This window comes from Terrapene carolina, unplaced genomic scaffold (genome assembly GCF_002925995.2).
Source record: "Terrapene carolina triunguis isolate 2854851 unplaced genomic scaffold, T_m_triunguis-2.0 Scaffold211, whole genome shotgun sequence".
NCBI lineage: Eukaryota > Metazoa > Chordata > Testudines > Emydidae > Terrapene > Terrapene triunguis.
In genome coordinates, this window is record NW_020664562.1 from 22,068,584 (window position 1) to 22,088,943 (window position 20,360).

A 20,360-nucleotide genomic window follows, 5' to 3' on the forward strand; every position below is an offset into this window, starting at 1 on the left:
ATGTTTGGTGTAGTGAGTCTGTCAGGTCTGAGGTGAGAGCTGTTTGCAAAGAACGGGGACACTTTGCCAAGGGGTCTCTGTGTCACAAGTAGTGCACAGGGAACCCCAAGCTGGGTTGCAGATCAAGTGTGAGATGCATTGGTTGAGCTCAGGGAACATCTAAGTTTGTAAAGTATCTACCTCTGCTATGCTTTGCTCAAACCAGTATTGCGTTAGTGTCTCACTTTTATGAGCTCAAAATTTCACCCACAATATTTTTCATAATAGAAAATTAATCATGTGCAATTCCTTCACTTGTGTGCAGTTGCTGCCCTTATAATCACTAAAGTCCTTGATTGATGAAGTGTTAATAACCTCTATTTAGTAACTGTGTCTGATTTTTCTGGCCAGTTCCAGGGGTTGAAATAGTGGTATTTGGCAAAACCACATAGCTCATTTACCACATCTAACCTTTACCTGCTTCTCTCATAGATACAGAGTTCAGCTGTGGCACTCATGGCTTGTCCACAGATGTCAGGGTAGTTACTGCTGTGGTGGTGATTGCCATGCAGGTGTTCTGTTCGCTTCACATTTGAGCAGTGAACAGAACTAGGCAGATGGGGGAAAAAAAGCCATTGTGTGGCAACCAAGCCTAGTGAAATCTCTGATTAGTTCTGAGATTTCACCATGTATGGGGCAAGGAGAAAGGCTCAGCATATGTCTCTGATAGACAAACTAAAGGGAATACTCAGAAGCTGATACATTGTCTTTCTGTCTTTCACACAGGTGGGCAATAATTCCCATGATGTACCCAGCGTCCTTCCTGTTCAATGTCCCTAGCACTGCCTACGTTGCATTATCTTGTCTTAATCTCTTCATTGGTATCAACAGCAGTGCCATTACATTTATCCTGGAGTTGTTCGAAAATAACCCAGTAAGCAATGCTTTCATGGAAACCTTGATTTAAAGAGTTGTGCCAAGACAGCATACTGCACGTAAGGTGTCCCAGCCTAGCATGTGGTGGGTGACCATCTGTAGTAATTGTGTTTTCCCCCTCTGCTGACCTTTCTGGGAGTGAGTGAGTAGGGAAGACACTACTGGCTGTATGAGGACTTGGAGGGTGGAGAGCTCTGAATGGAACCAAAGGAACCAAATGAAGTGGGGGTAGGCACAGTTGACTTGCTGAGCTACCAGCCACACACACAAACGAGTGACAGTGAAGTGCTTTAGATCAAGGAGAAAAAATCCATATTGTGCCACTACCAGGAGCCAGCTTTTTCCTCAGAGTGGTACACGTGGTGATATAGTGCTTTTGCTTGGCCTGGAAGAGATGCAGGTTTTGGTTCAGCTGCTTCATGATTTCAAGAGCCAGCTTTATCATGCCCTCTGGCACTGTTATCTATCCATTCTCCTGTGTATTTTCAAAAATCATGTGTGTGCTCCTTCACAACTTCCTGGTGTGATAACATGACAATACAATCCAGCGCTGCTCAGCTTGCGGGTGCAACAGGCCAATGTTATGTTACTTCTGAGACCGATTCGTTCCTGGATTATGCCCGTCCTTTTATAGTTATACTCCTGGCATTAAAGACATCATAACCAGTGAGCAAAAATCTTTCTGTTCAAGAGTCCCTGTCCCAGTTTATAATGGATGGGGACAGAACTACACATTGCCTACAGTACATACAATAATATTTCAGTGTGAAGAAGGTAAAGAAAACATTTCTTTTCTCACTGGCATTTTTTTCCACATAAAACTCCCTGTTAATTTGCTTCATTTGCTAGAGTCATCCTACTACAAACTATGCCCCTCTGTTCTATTTTGCAAATCTTTGGTGCATAGACTGATAGACACTAACATTATCTCTGTCTTCAGAGCAGAGAAGACCTAATTTCACTGATATGACAGAGAACTGAGCATTCATTTCACTGTTTTCTTAAAGAAAATGCTCTAAGATGCCTGGGTTTCACTCCATGTGTGATATTATTTCTGTATGTTAGTCTTTGCAGAAATTCAATAATACATTGAAAAATATGCTGATAATCTTCCCACATTTCTGCCTGGGCCGTGGACTCATTGACCTAGCTATGAACCAAGCAGTGACAGATGTCTATGCCAGGTTTGGTAAGTAATAGCTAGCAACTTCAAGGGATGTTTTGAAACCAATGCTGGGCATGTCATACCAGGGCTAAGATATATAAGTGTTGGAATTGGAGGACTGGTGGCTGTTTCTCAAATTTCCAACTTTTTCATGTCTGTGTGTGTCATGAATAGTCAGAACAAAAGTTCAGCCCTTCTAAAGGAGTTGCAATACACCAACACAACTTTAAGTGCTGCATGGGATATGGCCTATACCAGTAGCCTGTATCCTAAGTGAAACCATTTCTACTGTACTTGGATTCTGATCTGCCTTCATTTTTTGCCCTTTCATGGTGGGTGGGTTTGGGAAGACAGAAACACTAACATCCTCTACCAGACTGCAGAGCTTTGAAGACTGGCACCGAAACTAATAGGTGAAGTCATTGCTCTCCTGGCAGTGAGCTACCTGATCCCCCTAGACAATCATAGCTGGGATATATATCTGCAATGTTAATTGCTGTCTGCTATTTTGATAGCCCTTGTACTAATTTTAAAAATGGCTGAATTTCTTTAAATGACCCCATGTGGTGCTGTGGCTGCCTTTGATAAAAGAGAACTTCTTGCTGGAAAGGCAGTGATATATCAACACAAAGTTTATTAATTTTTACTGAGAAAGGAAAATTGCCACCAGAATACCCCATGCAAATGTAATCTGCCACTGGCCTCATATCTATGGAGACAGCATTCATTTTCACTCCCACATATCAGTGCCTTTAGAATTTGGTTTTGAGTTTTCAATAAGAGTCTTTATTAGAGCACCCTGGAAAATTGCAGACATTGCCTGGTAATGATCACATAAATTACAGATTTGCATCTGAAGTTATTACACTAATGGGTTTTGTTCTGAGGAGCTGTGCTGTGTTTGGGCTATATTTCACTTTGCATTCTCTTGATTTCACTCCAAAGGTGAGAAGCATGTCTTGAATCCATTCCAGTGGGATTTTGTTGGAAAGAACCTGGTTGCCATGGCAGTTGAAGGAGTTGTATACTTTGTTCTGAATCTCCTTATGCAGCGTCATCTGATCCCCACAAGATGGTACGTCCAAAAACCCTTGGACTCAGAGATAACAACAAACTTTCATACAAGCTTAACAAAATTAGTGTCTTAGTTATCCACTGTGATGCCTTTTCTCTCCTGGAAGTCTCACATTTGTGGTGGCTTTACAAGATTCACCCTATTTACTTTGGCATCATCCTTAGTCACTAGGGCTCTGATTCAGAGAAGCACTTAAGAATGTACTTAAGTCCCATTAACTTCATTACTTCTGTGGGATTTAAGTAGATGCTTATTTGCTCTCCTAAAACAGGAATGTTTTTCTGAATCAGAGTTTCAGGGTGAACTCATTGTATTAGATAAACTGTGGTAATTAGTCCACAAAGTGAACTTTTAAAGCTTTCAAGTGACTTAAATGCTGATGAGAGGTGCTGGCCAGAAAGTCCCATGGACTGCAGCCCTCTGTTTATGCACAGCTCAGTTACAGCATGGGCAGCAGCTTCCCACACTGCTTCTTAAAACTGCTCCACTCCCACCAGGGAGCTTCCTCCAGGGGTGAGAGTGTAATTCATTCTCAGATGTGATTGCCAGCAAGGATTCCAAAGGGTGCAGTTTATGAAGATATAGTCTCACATGACCAGTTTTCCATTAAGAACTGGACTGAGACCATCAGCTCTGTATATCTAGGGCACCAAACAGTAAAGGCTTTGACTGAACACTGAGTTGTGTCAGATTCAAACTACTGATGGAGGAGTGAACAGATCCATGTCCCATTGCAAACCCCCTTGATCCACCAAGACCCATGTGTTCACAGTACTTGGGGTTTAAGATTGAGAAGTCTCTTCAAATCCAAGAGTGCTCCAGCTAATGTCATATTATAAAACTAAGGTCTTTTCTCTTCCACTAGTCACATTTCCTGGCAATCATCTAACCATGATTTCAGGCTCTGCTATTGTAATTGTATTGTGCCCCATGCTATTCATACTTTTTTCAATTAATCTGTTGCATTTCTTTAGGTTTTCTGAGCCTGCTAAGTTGCCTATTAGTGATGAAGATGAGGATGTTGCAGAGGAAAGACAAAGAATTATGAATGGAGGAAACAAAACAGATATATTAACATTACAAGAACTGACCAAGGTAATATTTTGAGAATTCTAAAATGTATGTTCGCTTTAGTTGGAAACTCATCTGGGATGCAGTCTACTGACAGAATATTGTTCCAGAATGCACTTGAACAAGTGGACAATATAGTTTTCAAAATCAATAACATTTTTAAAGCAAGGTCTTCCACTTTTACTTGCCTACTGCCCTCTGATCAAACAAATCAAACCAAAGTCAGGGATTTTGATATAGAAAAGTCCAGTATGGACAGGACAAGCTTCCCTACTCACTCCTTGGCTAAAGTGCCTAAGCTACCTTTCACCCACCCACCCAACCTAACCCTATGCAAGATCTACCATCTCCCCTAGACCGTGATTCTCCACCTACCCCTTCATTATGGGCTGTTCGGTTTCCATTTGTGAATGCCAGTCTCCACTTCTCTCCCATTTAGCTGGTTTCACATTATAAGACTAGAAGACTCTCACGGGGTTGTCATAACTATAAAGGGAAGGGTAACAACCCTCCTGTATACAATACTATAAAATCCCTCCTGGCCAGAGGCACCAAAATCCTATGACCTGTAAAGGGTTAAGAAGCTCAGGTAACCTGGCTGACACCTGACCCAAAGGACCAATAAGGGGACAAGATACTTTCAAATCTGGGGGGTGGGGAGGGGAAGGCTTTTGTTTGTGCTCTGTGTTTTGGTGGTGTTCGCTCTTGGGACTAAGAGGGACCAGACATCAACCCATGTTCTTCAAATCTTTCTGAACAAGTCTCTCATATTTCAAACTTGTAAGTAACAGCCAGGCAAGGCGTATTAGTTTAATCTTTGTTTTCTCAACTTGTGAATTTTCCCTTTGCTAGAGGGAAGTGTATCCCTGTTTTGCTGTAACTTTGAACCTAAGGCTAGAGGGGGTTCCTCTGGGCTCTTTAAATCTGATTACCCTGTAAAGTTATTTTCCATCCTGATTTTACAGAGATGATTTTTACATTTTCTTTTTAATAAAATCCTTCTTTTAAGAACCTGACTGATTTTTCCATTGTCCAAAGACCCAGGGGTTTGGGTCTTTGATCACTTTGTAACCAATTGGTTAGGATATTATTCTCAAGCTTCTCCAGGAAAGGGGGTGTAAGGGCTTGGGGGGATATTTTGGGGAAGAGGAAGTCCAAGTGGTCCTTTCCCTGTTTCTTGTTAAATCACTTGGTGGTGGCAGCATACCAGGTTTTAACCTAAGCTGGTAGAAATAAGCTTAGGGGGCTTTCATGCGGGTCCCCACATCTGTACCCTAGAGTTCAGAGTGGGGAAGGAACCCTGACAGGGGTATGTCTACATTGCAGTCGGGATATGTGACTGCAGCACATGCATTGACATAAACAAACTAGCTTTAATCTACCTAGCTCAGGTCCCGGAGCAGTGAAGTCATGTCAGCATGGGCTTCAGTTTGGGCTGTACAAGCCCACCTGGGACCCTGGGTAATTATTCAGCCAGCCTGTGCTGAAGTCCAGCTAGCTCAAGTAAGTCTACATTTGTTGCGATCACACATCTTGATGGCAGTGTAGACAGACCCACTGTATGGTGCTAGCTAATCTTCTCTCCAAAGATTGAAAACATCTGCATGATGTTCTCAGCCCCTTGCCCCAGCCTGAGGAGCAGACATCAAGACATCATACCCATTGCTGTAGCCCTATGAATGGAAGTCCTGCATCATTCCTCACAGTCTTAATTTACTTTATTGTTCTATCTTGTTTGGTACATCAGAGACATTTTGTTACAGTGAAGATTCTGGGAGCTACCTCCATACTGCCTAGAGCTGGACTAGCAGGTTAGATAAAGATGATAATGGGTAAAATGATTCCTAAATAGGGCAAATGTTTGACTCAGTGGAATGTTTGCACATTTTTTTAATTGTTCTAAGATTATATTTTATTCTTGTCAAGCATTTGCAGTCCCCTAACTCCAACATTAGTAAACTGTGAAGTTCAGAGGATTCTCTCTGCTGTAGATGTCTTGTAATAGGAATTTTTATTTCTTCTCTCATTCTAGATTTATGCAGGTAGACACAGGCCAGCAGTAGACAGACTCTGTGTTGGCGTTCGTCCGGGAGAGGTGGGTCGTTCAATAGCTCTAGATCACGCTTCATAGGTCAATTCATATTTTATGATCCCATTGATTTGCAAGTGGAAACACTTAAGAATGTGATCAATTTTATAATTTAGTGCTTTGGTCTCCTGGGAGTGAATGGAGCTGGCAAGACGACAACCTTCAAAATGCTGACTGGGGATACTGACGTGACATCTGGAGATGCTGTAGTGGCTGGCAACAGGTAAGCTCTTTAAAAACACCACAAGAGCCCAGTTACCAATTGATGTGTCCACATCACAGAAGCCATTGCTACAGCTGACACTCACTGGCAACCTGTGTTGACAGTCTCAGAAGATACAGAGGGTGTGGAGAAGTTCGTACTGCCCTTGCCCTTGCTGTACCTGTCCTGTGGATAAATAGAGGGCTTCACCCTGAATCAGATCAATTAACAGTCCAGCAAAATGAAGCTGCCGTATTTGAGACGTTCCTAATTTCTTTTGCTCTGCTCTGTGGAGACAGCTGCTTGCAAGATCCTAGGGCGGTTTAGACTGAAAAACGAACAAAAACGGATACAGGAACTCACTGAATGTTTTTTGTTGTGTGATTGATTTTGTGTTACATTAATTAATCACAAATCTTCTAATTGCTAGAAATGAGACTCTGCAACAAAAATCAACCCGTTTTTGAGCTCCCCTAGGTATGGGGGTATTCAGATTCAGATAAGGATCGGCACCCTCTAACGTCTAGGTGTGTTTAGACCTGGGGGTTGGGACTTGGGGCCCATCTCTGGCGATTTCTAGCTGTTGCTTAAATTGCATTAGGGTGACACTGTGAATGGACATTTCATGATCTGGCAGTTTGAATGTTTCATTGTGCTGTAGAGATCTTTCTTTCCACGTGGAATGCCATAGCTCTTTATGAATATTTGATGTTTAATGCTTCGGCCCATACTGCAGACTGTAACTCACAAACGGCAGAGGCCGACAGTAACTCAGGCCACAAGAAATTATCTTTTATTTCACTTCTCCCTCCATTACCTCCCTACCCAGAAGCAATGTCAGCACTGTTTCCTACTTACGGACACTTGGAGGATGCACTCTGAGATTAAACTGCCTGATTTGTTATCTAGAAATAAACACCATTAGCAAAATACAATTTGCTGAGTGGCTGCTTGAATATAGCTAACTTTACTTGCCTTTAAGTCAATTTATACAACATGATTTAACTGCAGCAGAAAAAACAGGGGAGGGGAAATGGCTTTACACGCTTAGTAGGGATGATTAGACTTTATTCACCACAATCCAGCCATCATACTGTAGAGCACCTGCTCTGCAGCTGAACATTTAGCAAGGTCTTACACTGTGAAATTAATGTTTAGGCTGGTTTCACTAATGAGGGCGATGTTGCCCCCACAGTAGAAAGGACGTCTGTTTCTCTATCCCAGACCTAGCTATTAGCATTTCTACAGTCTTTGCTTTTTTCTTCTTTCTCCAGTATATTGACCCACATCTCTAATGTCCATCAAAACATGGGCTACTGTCCACAGTTTGATGCTATTGATGACCTCCTCACAGGCCGGGAACACCTCCATCTCTATGCACGCCTGCGAGGGGTCCCTGCAGAGGAAATCGAGAGGGTACGAACAGTCTCTTCTTCATCAGCTTTCTTGGTTATGATAAATATTTTAGATGTTTGATTGGGCCCCTCTAATACCCAGGACAATAATTTTAAATTTGGCTTGACTTTCTGTGCCTTGAAATTCTGGGTGCAGTTCATGTCATTTGGGCAGCTAAGTTCATGATTGCACCAGAAATCCTGGTACCTAATCATCCTGGAGGAATGAACTGAACCTGCAAAAGTGAGGGATTAAAAACAGAAACCCCTAAGGCTTTCTAAAATTGTGGAATGAAAACCAGATTCTAAAGGAAAACATTAGCATGTTGTGAAGAAGCAGAATTTCACCCATCATCACAAACAGTTGTGCTCACTGATGGACTCACCCTAACTCCAGTTCTGAAATACATGTGCTAAAAGATGAGGTTTTGCTGTGGCTCTGCCTAGCAATGGCAAGTGTGCAGCTGTCACCAGCTGTGCATGCAGTTCACCATCTGCTGTGTGAAAGAAGAATGACTTCTCTCCCTCACAGGTTGCTGACTGGGGGATTCAGAAGCTGGATCTCCAGATGTATGCAGACCAGCTGGCAGGCACATACAGTGGTGGTAACAAGCGCAAACTCTCCACTGCCATTTCCCTAATAGGCTGCCCTCCTCTTGTTCTGCTAGTAAGTGTCACAGGAAAGTAGCTCTGTGATAATGCATTCTGTGTTAGCAATAAGGGGCTGATCCAGAGAGGTGCTGAGTGCCCTCAAGGCAATGGCACTCTCAATAGTTTGATTTCAGTGGGAGGCAGGGATGCTCAACACCTCATAGGATTCCTTTCCCTCCCCATACAAATCCAGGTTGTCTCTCAGAGCCACCTCTGCTTTTTAATGGAGAATGAACCAGAGAACAACCATTATGGTCAGAAGAACATACCTAGCTGTGTATGGGCCATACCTGACTGACAGTGCCATCAGCTGTACCCAGCAAAACAAAAGTGTGGGTGGAGTATAGCTAGTCTTTTCCATCAACAGCATTTTTGGAATAAGACATGCAAATAACATTTCAATTATTCCTTAAACTATAATGTTAGAGTATGTGACAGTGTGCCAGGCAAGAAAGGTTGAGTCAGCACTCTGTTCCCAGCAGCTCCAATCAAGCAAAGCAGACTGGAGCTGATTAAGTAGAGTTGTGCCTAATTTGTGGGTGGGGCAGGGCAGACAGGCTAATTAAGTCATTAGTCAGAGCCCACAAATAGACACAGGAAGGAAGTGGAAAGAGAGGAAGCAGGCATCTAGGGAAGGGAGAGGTTGCTCTCCCCTGCTTGATACAGGAGCTGTATATGTTATGAAGGGAATCCATTTGTAAATAAACTGCACAAGGTGTTGGACCAGCACAAGGGTCTCTGTGTAGTTGGTAGACCGGGACAGAAGCAGGAGCCAGGAGGCCCTGTTACAGAGTAACACAAGTTTCCAATTGTTTGTGTTCGCAGTAATGATTTAACTCAAATGCAATTACTGGCAATAAGTATGCTATTAGATCATATAGTAACACTTCAGTTTGCATGATAAAAGGGAGCATTGAGTGCTCTCTAATTACATGGTAGTCCTGGGCAGTGGGTGATCCCCTGCTTTGGAGAGGCTGGCCCCGTCCCTTCCTCCCGAGGCCCTGCCCCACACACACCGGAGCCCCAACCCCCCTTAACAGGAAGAGCCCTGAGGGCCCCCTACCCCCTGTGACCGGAGGACCCCCAGCCATATTGGGCCAAGCTGCCAGCCTGGCCCCAGCGCTGGCCCGAGTCCCCCTCCCCCAAGTGCAGGCCGAGCTGGTGCCCCCCCTCCCTCAGCCGAGCTGCCACCGCGCATCCCTCAGCCGAGCTGCCAGCCCCTCCGAGTGCTGGGCCACTGGTCCAGGCCGAGCGGAGCGCCGGCCCGGCCCCAGCACCATGTGTTCATGATTTCCCCCACTGTCTGGGCGTCTGGCCTCAGCCAGGGGGTGGCCTAGTCCATTAACTTTTGGGCAAATGCCCAGGGCTGCAACCCCCACGTCCACCTTGCTGACCGGAATGTCTGGCGATACTTCTCCACGGACAGCCCCACCTGATGTAGGATGGCTAGGGTTACCATATTTTGAGTGTCCAAAAAGAGGACACTCCACGGGCCCCAGCCACGCCCACGCCCCAACTCCGCCCCTTCCCCAAAGTCCCCGCCCCAACTCCGCCCCCTCCCCTGCTTCCCGCGAACATTTGATTCGCGGGAAGCCTGAAGCAGGCAGCAGGTAAGCTGGGGGGAGTGGGGGGAGGAGGCGCGGCCCAGTCTGGCCCCCCCAACGGAGCGGCTCCCTCCGGTGGCCGGCCCCGGTGTCTCCAGCCTGGCTCGGCTCGGGCCCTGGTGTGCTGGCCCCGGGCCAGCCCCTGGCCGAGCACCCTCGGCCCAGCACTGCCGGCCCCCGGCCCAGCACCCCCAGCCCAGCACCGCCCGGCCCGGCCGCCAGCCCTGGCCCGGACCCCGGCCCAGCACCCGGCGGCGCCGGATTTTCCCGGACATGTTCGGCTTTTTGGGATTTCCCCCCGGACGGGGATTTGAGTCCCGAAAAGCCAGACATGTCTGGGAAAATCTGGACGTACGGTAACCCTAAGGATGGCTGCCTTTACCACTTCATAATTCCTGGCCTGCTCTTCACTTAGGGCCATGCAGGCCGCTTGGGCTTTGCTGGCTTGGTAGTGAGCCAGTCGCAGGGCCCAGGTTGCCCTGTCCCATCCAGCCCCTTTGGCTACCTGCTCAAATGTGTCAGGTCATCTGTTGGGCCCATTTTACACAGTCCTAAGCCTGGCGCCCAAATGCCATCCCCTCCTTTGGGACTCCCCAATTTCTGCAGGAGTTGCTCCCGAATGAAGTCTTGCAGGCTCTTTTGCTGTTCTGCCTGCCAAGTGAGCAAGGCCTGTCTCTCCAGCTGGTGGGCTTGCTCAATACTCTGCATTGCCTTCTGCACCACCACCATCTGCTGCTTGACCAGCCATTGCAGGGTCTCCTCCATCTCCGGGCTGCCAAACACTTGCACTGGCACGGAATCCCGGACAAGCCCCCATGTGCAACAGAGCGCAACAGGGCCCCTTTGGCTCCTGCCTCTGCTAGGTCCACAAAGTCACTCTGAAACCCCGGGGGGTTAGTAACCACAGGTGCAGTTTATTCACAGGCTTGTTACCATCATGGTTTCACCATGTACAGTTGACCCTTCACTGTCGGAGGGAAGTGCTACCTCCCTGCTTCCACTCCCTGCCTTTTCCCTTTCTTTCTGCTCCCCCGTTGGCTTCCTTCCCCTGATGCTTTTATACAGTCCCAGGGTAATTAGGTGGCAGCTGTCTCTGCTTCCCCAATTAGAGCCAAGTTATCCCCAGCCAGCTCTAATTTATTCCCCTAAATGGGAGCTGGCATGACAGAGGGCTGAATCAGCAACCCTTTGCCCAGCACCCTGTCACACTGAGCTTTACACACTCTGCAGCCTGGCTTCTGAATAAGCTCTGTTCTGCTTACCACTGTACTGGCGCTTATGCTTTGGTGGTGGACGTATTACAAATGCGTCTGAGATCGAGACGCAAGACTCTGTACTGGCTGATTTTGAACCACTGGTGTCATGGTATGCATTGTCCACTGTAACATGCTCTGCTGGGTGCAATGCTCTTCCCGATAGCTGTGCCCCACACTGGGCACACTGTATTCCTAGCTGCATTTTACTATTAAAAAGACAAAACAAATTCAGTTTTAAGGAATCTCAAACTAACGCCTTGGACACGTGTTTTATTAAAATCTTTGACTGTAATTAATATTGTCCCTTCAGGATGAACCCACTACAGGGATGGACCCTCAGTCCCGACGCTTCTTATGGAACTCTATTGTCAGTGTGATCCGAGAAGGGCGAGCTGTAGTTCTGACCTCACACAGGTAATGCAAACCTTGCTTCCTACATTCAGCACTGGAGTCAAAGAAGGGCGGAAATCCTGCTCTAATCCTGAACCTGTGTTGTGTTCTCTGGTTTATCAGCATGGAAGAATGTGAAGCTCTCTGCACTCGTCTAGCCATAATGGTGAAGGGGACCTTCAAATGCCTGGGCACTATTCAACATTTAAAATACAGGTAAATTGAATGTTTGTATCCCGTGTTGTTAAAGAATTGTCTGGTGATTATGGGGACACTCTGCAGAGTACAAGTTTCAAATAATCTGTGATTATGCAGCCAGCCAGGTGTTATGTAACATAGGCGCTAGACCTGTGTTCATTTAAAAATAACACACTGCCCACCTTATGAGTGCAACCCTTTAATATGCAAGACTATTAAGTTAGGCCCCTTGATCCTCAAATCACCTGAGTATATTACAGACCAATTCTTCAGAATACACGTGGATTCTTCAGCATCCCAAAACAGTTCAATAGAGCTAGCTCTAGGTATCCCATTTCATGCATTTCTGCAGAGATGACCTGTAACTCTTGATGGTGGGCAGACACAATTTAAAGGTCCAGGGTGGGAGGAGGGCAGCATGTGACTGCCCCATGTGTTGCCTCGAGGCCCTTTCCCACTCCCCCTGCGCCTCCCACACCCGCTCCAAGCCAGCATTGCCTTCCCCCCCCCAGCTCCTTCGCCACTTATTTCTCCCATCACCGCCCTGCTGTGGGTGCGGCATGGGCCGGAGAAGGTTCTGGACGCCTGCTGCTGAGCAGGTAACTGCAGCTGTGGGTGAGGAAGGAACAGGACTCAGAGGGCTTCCCTGCATCGCCTCTGGTGGAGCTGCGCTGCCAGCCCTGTCTCTCTTCCCTGCTCCGGGTGCCTCCGAGTGGAGCTCAGTAGGAGCGGTAGGTGCCGATGCCCTTCCCAGGCATGTCCCCCTCAGCGGCACTCAGCCCAACTCCCACCCTGGCAGAAATCTGGGGGGGCACATGACCCTGCATGGCCCCCACGTGTCACCTCTGCATTTCTGAATGTATAGCTAACTGCTGAGAACTGATTTCCCCCAATTGAATAGTAAAACCATGTCTTCATAAAACAACCAAACCCATGTGTGTTTCTCAGATTTGGAGATGGATATATTGTCACCATGAAAATTAAAGCACCTAAACCTGGGCTGTGTCCAGATCCAAGCCCAGCTGAGCATTTCATACAAGTCAACTTCCCAGGCAGTTTACAAAGAGAGAAACACTATAACATGCTGCAGTACCAGATTTGCTCCTCCTCCCTGGCCAGGATATTTCGGTTACTTATCTCCAACAAAGAAAACCTGAATATCGAAGAATATTCAGTCTCACAAACAACTTTGGATCAGGTGAGTAAGAAAGCAGTAAAGTCATCCATGAGAAAATCTGGCTGGCAAGGGAGAAGAAATGCCATGGGGATGTGGCAAAATCCAGAATAAGTTAGGGTCCATAACTGTCTTGACTGTCTGTTAAACCAACTTTTGAAGGGCTTTACCTTACATCCCTAACTCAGACAAAACTCTCAGTGCCCTCAGGTAAAAGTGCAGGATCAGACCTGTGCATACCCTGATACCCTGTGAAGCTACAGTGACAACTGATCCCAGAGGCAGGAGTGCACATGACCTGTTCTGTTAGGACCCCCCTTGGATTCTCAGTACAGAAATAGGAGTGGTAGTGAGCAGATCAGCCCAGATTCTGCTATTCAGAATGAGACTTGCTGAATTTGAAATAGCCGATTAGTTTTCTTCCATTTAGTTTTAATGAGATTTTGACTGCCTTGTGTCCCCAGAGGCCCTGCAGTACCCAATCAACTAATTGCGTACCTAGCTCTCCTCCTCAGAAGCCACTGATTTCCATACAGGAGCACTTCTATACTAAAAGCCAGCAACACGGGCCAGTGCTGTTGGCAGCACACACTGTCATTAGAGGGCATCACACCCAGCTGGCCGCCGTGGGTCTGTGCAGATGACACCTGCTATGCAGCTGTCATGGGGACTGCCAGCGGGTATATTCCCCGCACACCTGTGACTGCTCGTGACCTCTGCACAGTGCCTCTAGTATACTACATCTTCTCCCTTGCCCACCAGTGTGGTACATGTTCTATGCACCTTGCCCCTTACCTCAGCTGCCGTAGAGGTGGATTTGTACAGGATAAAGAAAAATGTGTGATGTCTACTGATGGGCAGTTTTCATTTCTGCACATACCTCTGGGTTCTGCTTCACACTTCTTGCCTACAGAGAAGCTGATGTGATGCAAGTGGCAGGAGTAGTTCAACTGCCCGGCCTCCGGCGAGGCTGGTTATATTGATCTGTTCTCCTCTCGTAGGTATTTGTGAACTTTGCTAAGCAACAGATGGAGGATGAGGAAATTCCTTTACACCCTCGTGCAGCTGGAGCCAGTCGGGAGGTGAAGGTGTCCCCAGCTTTTCCTCGATAGGCAGCTGCATAGAACTCCCCTACAGCTGCTAACACTGAGAGCGTGTTAGCTCACAGGTGTGCCATATCATAGCTGTATGGAGAGTGAAGAAACTGCTCAGGGCAGTATTCAAATAAAGCTTTGTACCTTTCTGAGTACTGTGTTCACAACTGTCTAGCAACAAAAAACTTCTTCTGCCTTGGCTGGAGAAAGACATGAGGTACCCATTGAAAGGGTCAAAGGAGTGGAAGATGCTTGGTTTATAATAGAATCCTCCTGTCACACAAGGATCATTATATGCTGCAAAGAGAGAACTCTTTCTTCCTTGCTGACACATAAGAAAGCATTAAAGACAGTTTTTCTATGCTGGACCTTTAATATGGTAGTTTTTTAAAAAAACCTTCCAAATTAATTGCTACCAGTAGCATTGCACAGCTTCCCACTGCAGATCCAAAAACAGAGCGCTGCCACCTCAGAAATGGGCACCCACCTTCTTAAATGCAAAGGACTGTGTCAGGCCAGGACATAAGTGCTGACAGACAATACTCCTGCTCAGAGGTTGCCTCATTGTAATGTCAGGCAATTCCATTAGAGCTCCAGAGAATCATCAGGAATGGGAGAATCAACCCAAATCTCACACCCAAGCAGAACCCTTTTATATTTGAAAAAGCTTGGTGACTTTTGGTAATGAAAGTAAATACATGGCCCTTCGTTTCCTGGTTCCAGGAACTGAGGTGAAACTACCAAAAAGGTAGTGTTATTTTGTTTGTTTGTTTTAAAGTCTGTGTGCAATATTCATTATTTCTGATCTGGCCCAAAGTAGGAAGTATTGGCAATCTCACATGAGAAATTCTCATCTCTTGGTGGTCTAGGCTAACATCCACGGCATGATACTGTCGCCAGCTGAAGTTAAATTTTCCCTCTGTGCAGCGCCTTCAGGGCTCAAGCCGGGATCTAAGTGTTGCCCAGGCCTTCTGCTGGCCATCTGTAGACAGGGGAATTTCAGTCTACGTGCAGTCCCCTCTGAAGTCAATGAGAAATGAGGCAACTGTGGCAGACAAGACCCCATCATTTTTGGAGGATTATATGACTGAACCATCAAACATTTTGAAGTTCACCCCTGACACCAGTTTTGCCTCTAGCTCTCTTTCTGTTTCCCAGTCAAACTACCGGAGAATAGCAGAATGCAAAATCATTCATAATGATTTATTGCTTTGATTACTCATAGCACTAATCATTACATGCTTCTAAGCCATTCATCCAGTGGTAGAATTTGCTATGTAATAGTGAACTTGGATTTTGTTTTTGTTTTTTATCCAGTGGATGTAACTTTTTATTTGACACAAGACCATTTTGCTTTATATTTATATATAAACTATGAAACTTCTGCAACCAGCTATAATACATCATCTTTTGTTGCCATAATTATTTTGACAGAGTTCAAAATGTAGGCTTGAATTTATTGCATATTTTATCTTTACAAATAGTTGCAAAAATCTTTCTATAAGTCATTTCTAGGTAAATAAATCATCATGAAAAAACATGATATATGTTTTCTCTTTGTAGATACATTCTAAAATAGGTTCTTAAAAAAGTCATTAAGACAGGTTTTGCAGTAGTTTCTTGAATAGATTTATAGAAAAACTTCCAAGTTAAACTGAACACCTTGTGGAAAACAAAACATAGAAAGTTCACTATGTAACTGATTCCTTCTCCCTGCTTTGCAAACAGGGACAGAAGTATCATTTTGAGGACTGTAGGTTAGTGCATTTGTTTACAAAGTACATTAAAAACTCTTCAGAAAACACTAACATAAAACCTCTAGGTAAAAGTTCTTTTTGGTATTGTAATGACTTGTTTTATGAAAACAGGCCAAACATCACAGCTACAGAAGATACTACATCTTCAAAATCCAGTCAGCTAGCTGGTGAGCAATTCATTGATAAAGGAGTTTTCCTAACAGGGGATGTTCTATTCTATGACTTGTGATTTAAGGTTGACTTGTCAAAGTGTGTGTTCGGGCCAACTCAGGCATCTGAGCTATTGCTCACCTCTTTATTCTGAGTACTCCTATTTCCCTCCTTTGTAACTTCTTCATTTCCCCATGAAGCACCTGTCCCCATAGCACTTTCTCTCCAGCAAGGGAAGGCAGCACACGCATCTACCTTTGAATCAGCTGACCTGATGATGACTCCAGAAATCAATGTGGTCAGTCAGCACTTCTGTGGAATGCTGTTCCACAAGTTGGAGCTTCCCGGTGGCAAGGCTTCATTGTGATCCACAAAACCAACCGGGCCAGTACAGGAAGCTACAACTGTCACTATTTGAAAGGATCTAAGCCAATAGTGAGCCTTAAAGGCCCTTGGCTGCCAATGTAGCAATAAAGTCATGGCAACCAATATGACTTTCTGAAAATTTAGAAATATTAGGGAGATGTAGCTTCCAATTGTATAGAATTTCCCACAGCAATAGAGATTCCATGCAGCAGAACCACCCTGGTTTAGTTATCTAAATGAATTCTCTCATTTGCCAGCAGGTTTCTCAATAAAAAGAGCCCATCAGCTTTGTCCTCCTGTAGTTCCACTCAGGTATTCAAGCAGTTTTTTTCTTACAGTAAGAAAGGAATAATTGGCATCCTAAGACTTGGATAATCCTTGAATTCTCGTACGTAGGTGTAGTGTTTATCCTTTGCCCAAACTGTCATCTGAATGAAGCAAAGAAATGTGAACAATCCCACTATAAAAAGATATATAAAAAAAGAAACAATATCAATGCTAGTGAAACAACATTCTCTTGTCCTGAGAACAAATCACCTAGTTGGGAGAAAGACGAAACCTTACTCACCCGGGACGCACTGAGTCATGATGGTGAAGCTGATCCATGCCCCCACCTGTTATGGCCAAGGAAATTCAAAATATTTCTGATGATCGCATTCACATTTATACCTCTATTATCAAAACATCCCTCCCTAATGTAGGTAAACAATACATCCAAGGTTACCCAAAGCTATTTCTGGTATCAAGCCTGTTAATATCCTGTTAATTCCAAACAAAAGCACCCCATTTTTCATCATGGTTATTGTGTGTGTTGTTTTGGACATAAGCTTCCTCTCTCCCTTGTCTCCACCTATTTTGTAGTTGTTCCTAAATCAGTGCCTGTAATGGTGACATTCTGCAGCCCAGGGAGCAAATGTTGTTCTCGTTTACACCAATGAAACTCCCCTGAAATCAAGATTTTGTATCAATCTGACTTCAGCAGGGCTGCGTGGATTGAGGACACACAGCCTGACACTCACCCCTGTGCACTGGACCTGTACAAGGTCTATGCACCACTCACATCCCATTTAGATTTTAATTTTGAGAGTCTGAAGGGTGCATAGGCTTCATGCAGTCTTTCTGCACAGAAGTAAATTTCACTTAAAGGTACATTAGGATGTCTGTCATGGGATAACTGTTTGAAGGATTGAACCTAGAGTTTGGCAATATGAAGTGGGCTTGCATATTTTTGATTTTAAGTTTTTAGGGTTTCCTTACATGATTGTTTTAATAATACAGTATAAATTGAGATGTAACCTGCAAAACTTAAATCTTAGTGTGGTTTTCTGATGAAAATACATACCTCATATGTATAGTTAGGACAGGTTACAAAGAAAAACAGCCACGTGAAAGGATTCTTTGTTGGATAAGGGATTTTACGGATCTTGGATCCTACAGATTAAAAGAACCACACACAAAAAATCACAGAAAACTGACACTCCTATGTACCATGTAGTTTGCTATAAAGACAATCCAAATCTGCCTATTGAAGAGATGGGCAAGATAGACTTGGGAAAACAAGGACTCGACTGAGCCCAGAGGAAGGCTTAGGGTGCCTGTGGGGAAGTGCTATAGGCATCATTAAGGCTTGCACACAGTATTTGGCAGTAGCATCCCTAGAAGCATCATTGGGAAAGATCATTGGCAATGCTGACTGGGCAGCACTAAGTCATTCCCATAGGAAGTATCTGCACCATTTCCTAGACCTCAGAAATGAACGGTATTTCTACAGATTACATGGTCACAAAACTGTGGATGCAGTTAGCAAATATTCTGAGCCAAAGTCTAGGCAGCCCTCCTTCAAAGAGGGGGCAAAGCACAAGGGAGCCATCACGCCCCTTAACTTCCAAGCACACACACAGCTTGTGCCCTGGGCAGGAGCCAGGCACATTACTGGACCTTGCACTCTCCACAGCACAACTCCTGCTAGCATCCCCTGGAGAACTAGCCAACCCGAATATCATGCCCACCTCCCACTTTGAACCACCCGTGCAGCTAATACAGGCCTATGCCCTAATAGCACAATCTGGCTCTAAGTGCTTTCCTTACATACCCAAACTTCCTTTAGAGTCTAATCCTATGAGGTGCTGTGTACCCGCAACTCCCACTGAGGCCAGCTGAGGGTGATTAGCCTCTCACAGGAGGCTCTCTGCACCTTGCAGGATCAGGCCATTCATCAGTGTACATCACTGCAGAAGCGCTAACTTAACTGCACAAAGGTAGAGAACAAACTTTTACCATCTCTTCTTAGGTCACTGAGTGCAACGTGGATAGAGAAATTTCCAGCTTCACATATCTGGAAGAAGCAGCATACAATACAGTAAAGGAAAATGCTTCCCTTCCATTTATCATTCCTCTTCCCAATGCTAGTTCCTAGACAAATATTTTTAAAGGGCCCCAACCCCCCATTGAAAAATAGACTAAACACCACAGGATTAAAAAAGTGTTTAGATTTTAATAAAGCTCAAAACAAGATTTCTGACTGACAGTAAGGAGACGTCTGTTCTACTCATTCCATACACAAGAGACCATATTACACTCTGCCTTGCGTTTGTCAGATTGCCAACTAGCAAGTGTTGACCAAGTCCCAAGAAGGTACAATGCACTCCAGCTATTCTCCCAGCCAGACCCTAACACTATAACCCCTGAATAAAGTGGATCCAGCGTGTGTTTCCTTTACCTTTTGACTGGGCTGATTTGTTTAAAAAAATTAATCAGGCAGTTTGGATTTCTCAAAAATCCCAAGGCATATTTGTGCAGCTCCATAAATACTGATATGCTGGTCCATAACGACTTCTACTTCTTATGGCAAGGACTTGATGTGATTCACAAAGTTCTATTAACCAACTTTTCCACCTGCTGTTAGGCAATGCTTTACACCACTAGTTAGGTAGAAAATAGATTGAAATGGTCTGTATATATGATTGTGGCCAGAATAGAGCAGAGAACTGGTAATCAGAGCTCCTGAGTTTTATTCCCAGCTCTGCACGTGTGCTGTCTGACCTAGGGAAAGTCACTTTAACCCCTGTGGCTCAAATTATCCACCATCGTCTATTTCACAGAAAATTTCACATTTGAAAAGTGCTATGAGATCCGCCAATCGCTGACACTATAGTAATTCTTTTTCTTCTCTTCATGCAGAGACAGGTTACATCTGCACTAGAGAGAATGGATACTTCCTAAGAGAAGCAATGTTAGTATAGCAAGGAAATAAAATAGTTCTGGAGAGGTGAGTGAAAGGACACTTTCAGGATTCTATTTCCAGAGGGATTCTGTCAGAATATATAGAAAGTCAGCAAGATGAAACCCTGGCCCTGAATATTAACACTTTCATAATTCTGTAGTAGGCCAGCTGTCGGCTACTTGTGACCTACTTGATAGTTTCAACCCCGATAAACTGAACACATTTTAACACAGTGCTAGACTCTGGTAGTACCAGGAGCACTGTGATGAATGTGGCTGAGTGTGAGTCTCCATACACAAATTCTTATCTAATTTCTGCAGATTAAACAGACCAATCTTGAAATTCTTACTCAGCCAAAACTTCCCCTGAAGTCCAGGTTCTGGTCAAAACAGACAGTTTTCTCTCTATCTTAAACTGATCAATCTTAGTTCTATGTCCTGAGCTTTCCAGTAATAAATCTTTGACAGTCCCCTCCCCCCACCCCGAAACTAATAAATAATAAAGGAGAGTCTTTCATAAAAAAGCAAAAGACCTACCAGAAACATGATCACAGCAAAATTTATCTGTTTTTGTCCATAGGCTAGAA

General features: G+C 44.7%; 2 protein-coding genes across 2 annotated transcripts in view; one reads left to right on the plus strand and one right to left on the minus strand.

Moving 5' to 3' along the window:
- LOC112119094 (retinal-specific phospholipid-transporting ATPase ABCA4) overlaps nt 1-15,329 on the plus strand; it is a 113,359-nt gene extending 98,030 nt beyond the window's left edge. Inside the window, exons 38-49 of the mRNA XM_026655942.1 lie at nt 766-913; nt 1,981-2,104; nt 3,026-3,155; nt 4,130-4,250; nt 6,259-6,321; nt 6,432-6,538; nt 7,792-7,933; nt 8,444-8,578; nt 11,733-11,836; nt 11,936-12,028; nt 12,959-13,208; nt 14,186-15,329. Coding sequence (XP_026511727.1) covers nt 766-913; nt 1,981-2,104; nt 3,026-3,155; nt 4,130-4,250; nt 6,259-6,321; nt 6,432-6,538; nt 7,792-7,933; nt 8,444-8,578; nt 11,733-11,836; nt 11,936-12,028; nt 12,959-13,208; nt 14,186-14,296 — 1,528 coding nt within the window. The 3' untranslated portion in view covers nt 14,297-15,329. The remainder of the gene's footprint in view (nt 1-765; nt 914-1,980; nt 2,105-3,025; nt 3,156-4,129; nt 4,251-6,258; nt 6,322-6,431; nt 6,539-7,791; nt 7,934-8,443; nt 8,579-11,732; nt 11,837-11,935; nt 12,029-12,958; nt 13,209-14,185) is intronic.
- Nucleotides 15,330-16,883: 1,554 nt separating this feature from the next.
- LOC113407357 (very-long-chain enoyl-CoA reductase-like) overlaps nt 16,884-20,360 on the minus strand; it is a 79,081-nt gene continuing 75,604 nt past the window's right edge. The window contains exons 9-13 of the mRNA XM_029912382.1: nt 20,311-20,354; nt 18,829-18,886; nt 17,894-17,982; nt 17,120-17,165; nt 16,884-17,011 (exon numbers count right to left, since the gene is read on the minus strand). Of these exons, the coding sequence (XP_029768242.1) occupies nt 16,884-17,011; nt 17,120-17,165; nt 17,894-17,982; nt 18,829-18,886; nt 20,311-20,354 (365 nt within the window). The remainder of the gene's footprint in view (nt 17,012-17,119; nt 17,166-17,893; nt 17,983-18,828; nt 18,887-20,310; nt 20,355-20,360) is intronic.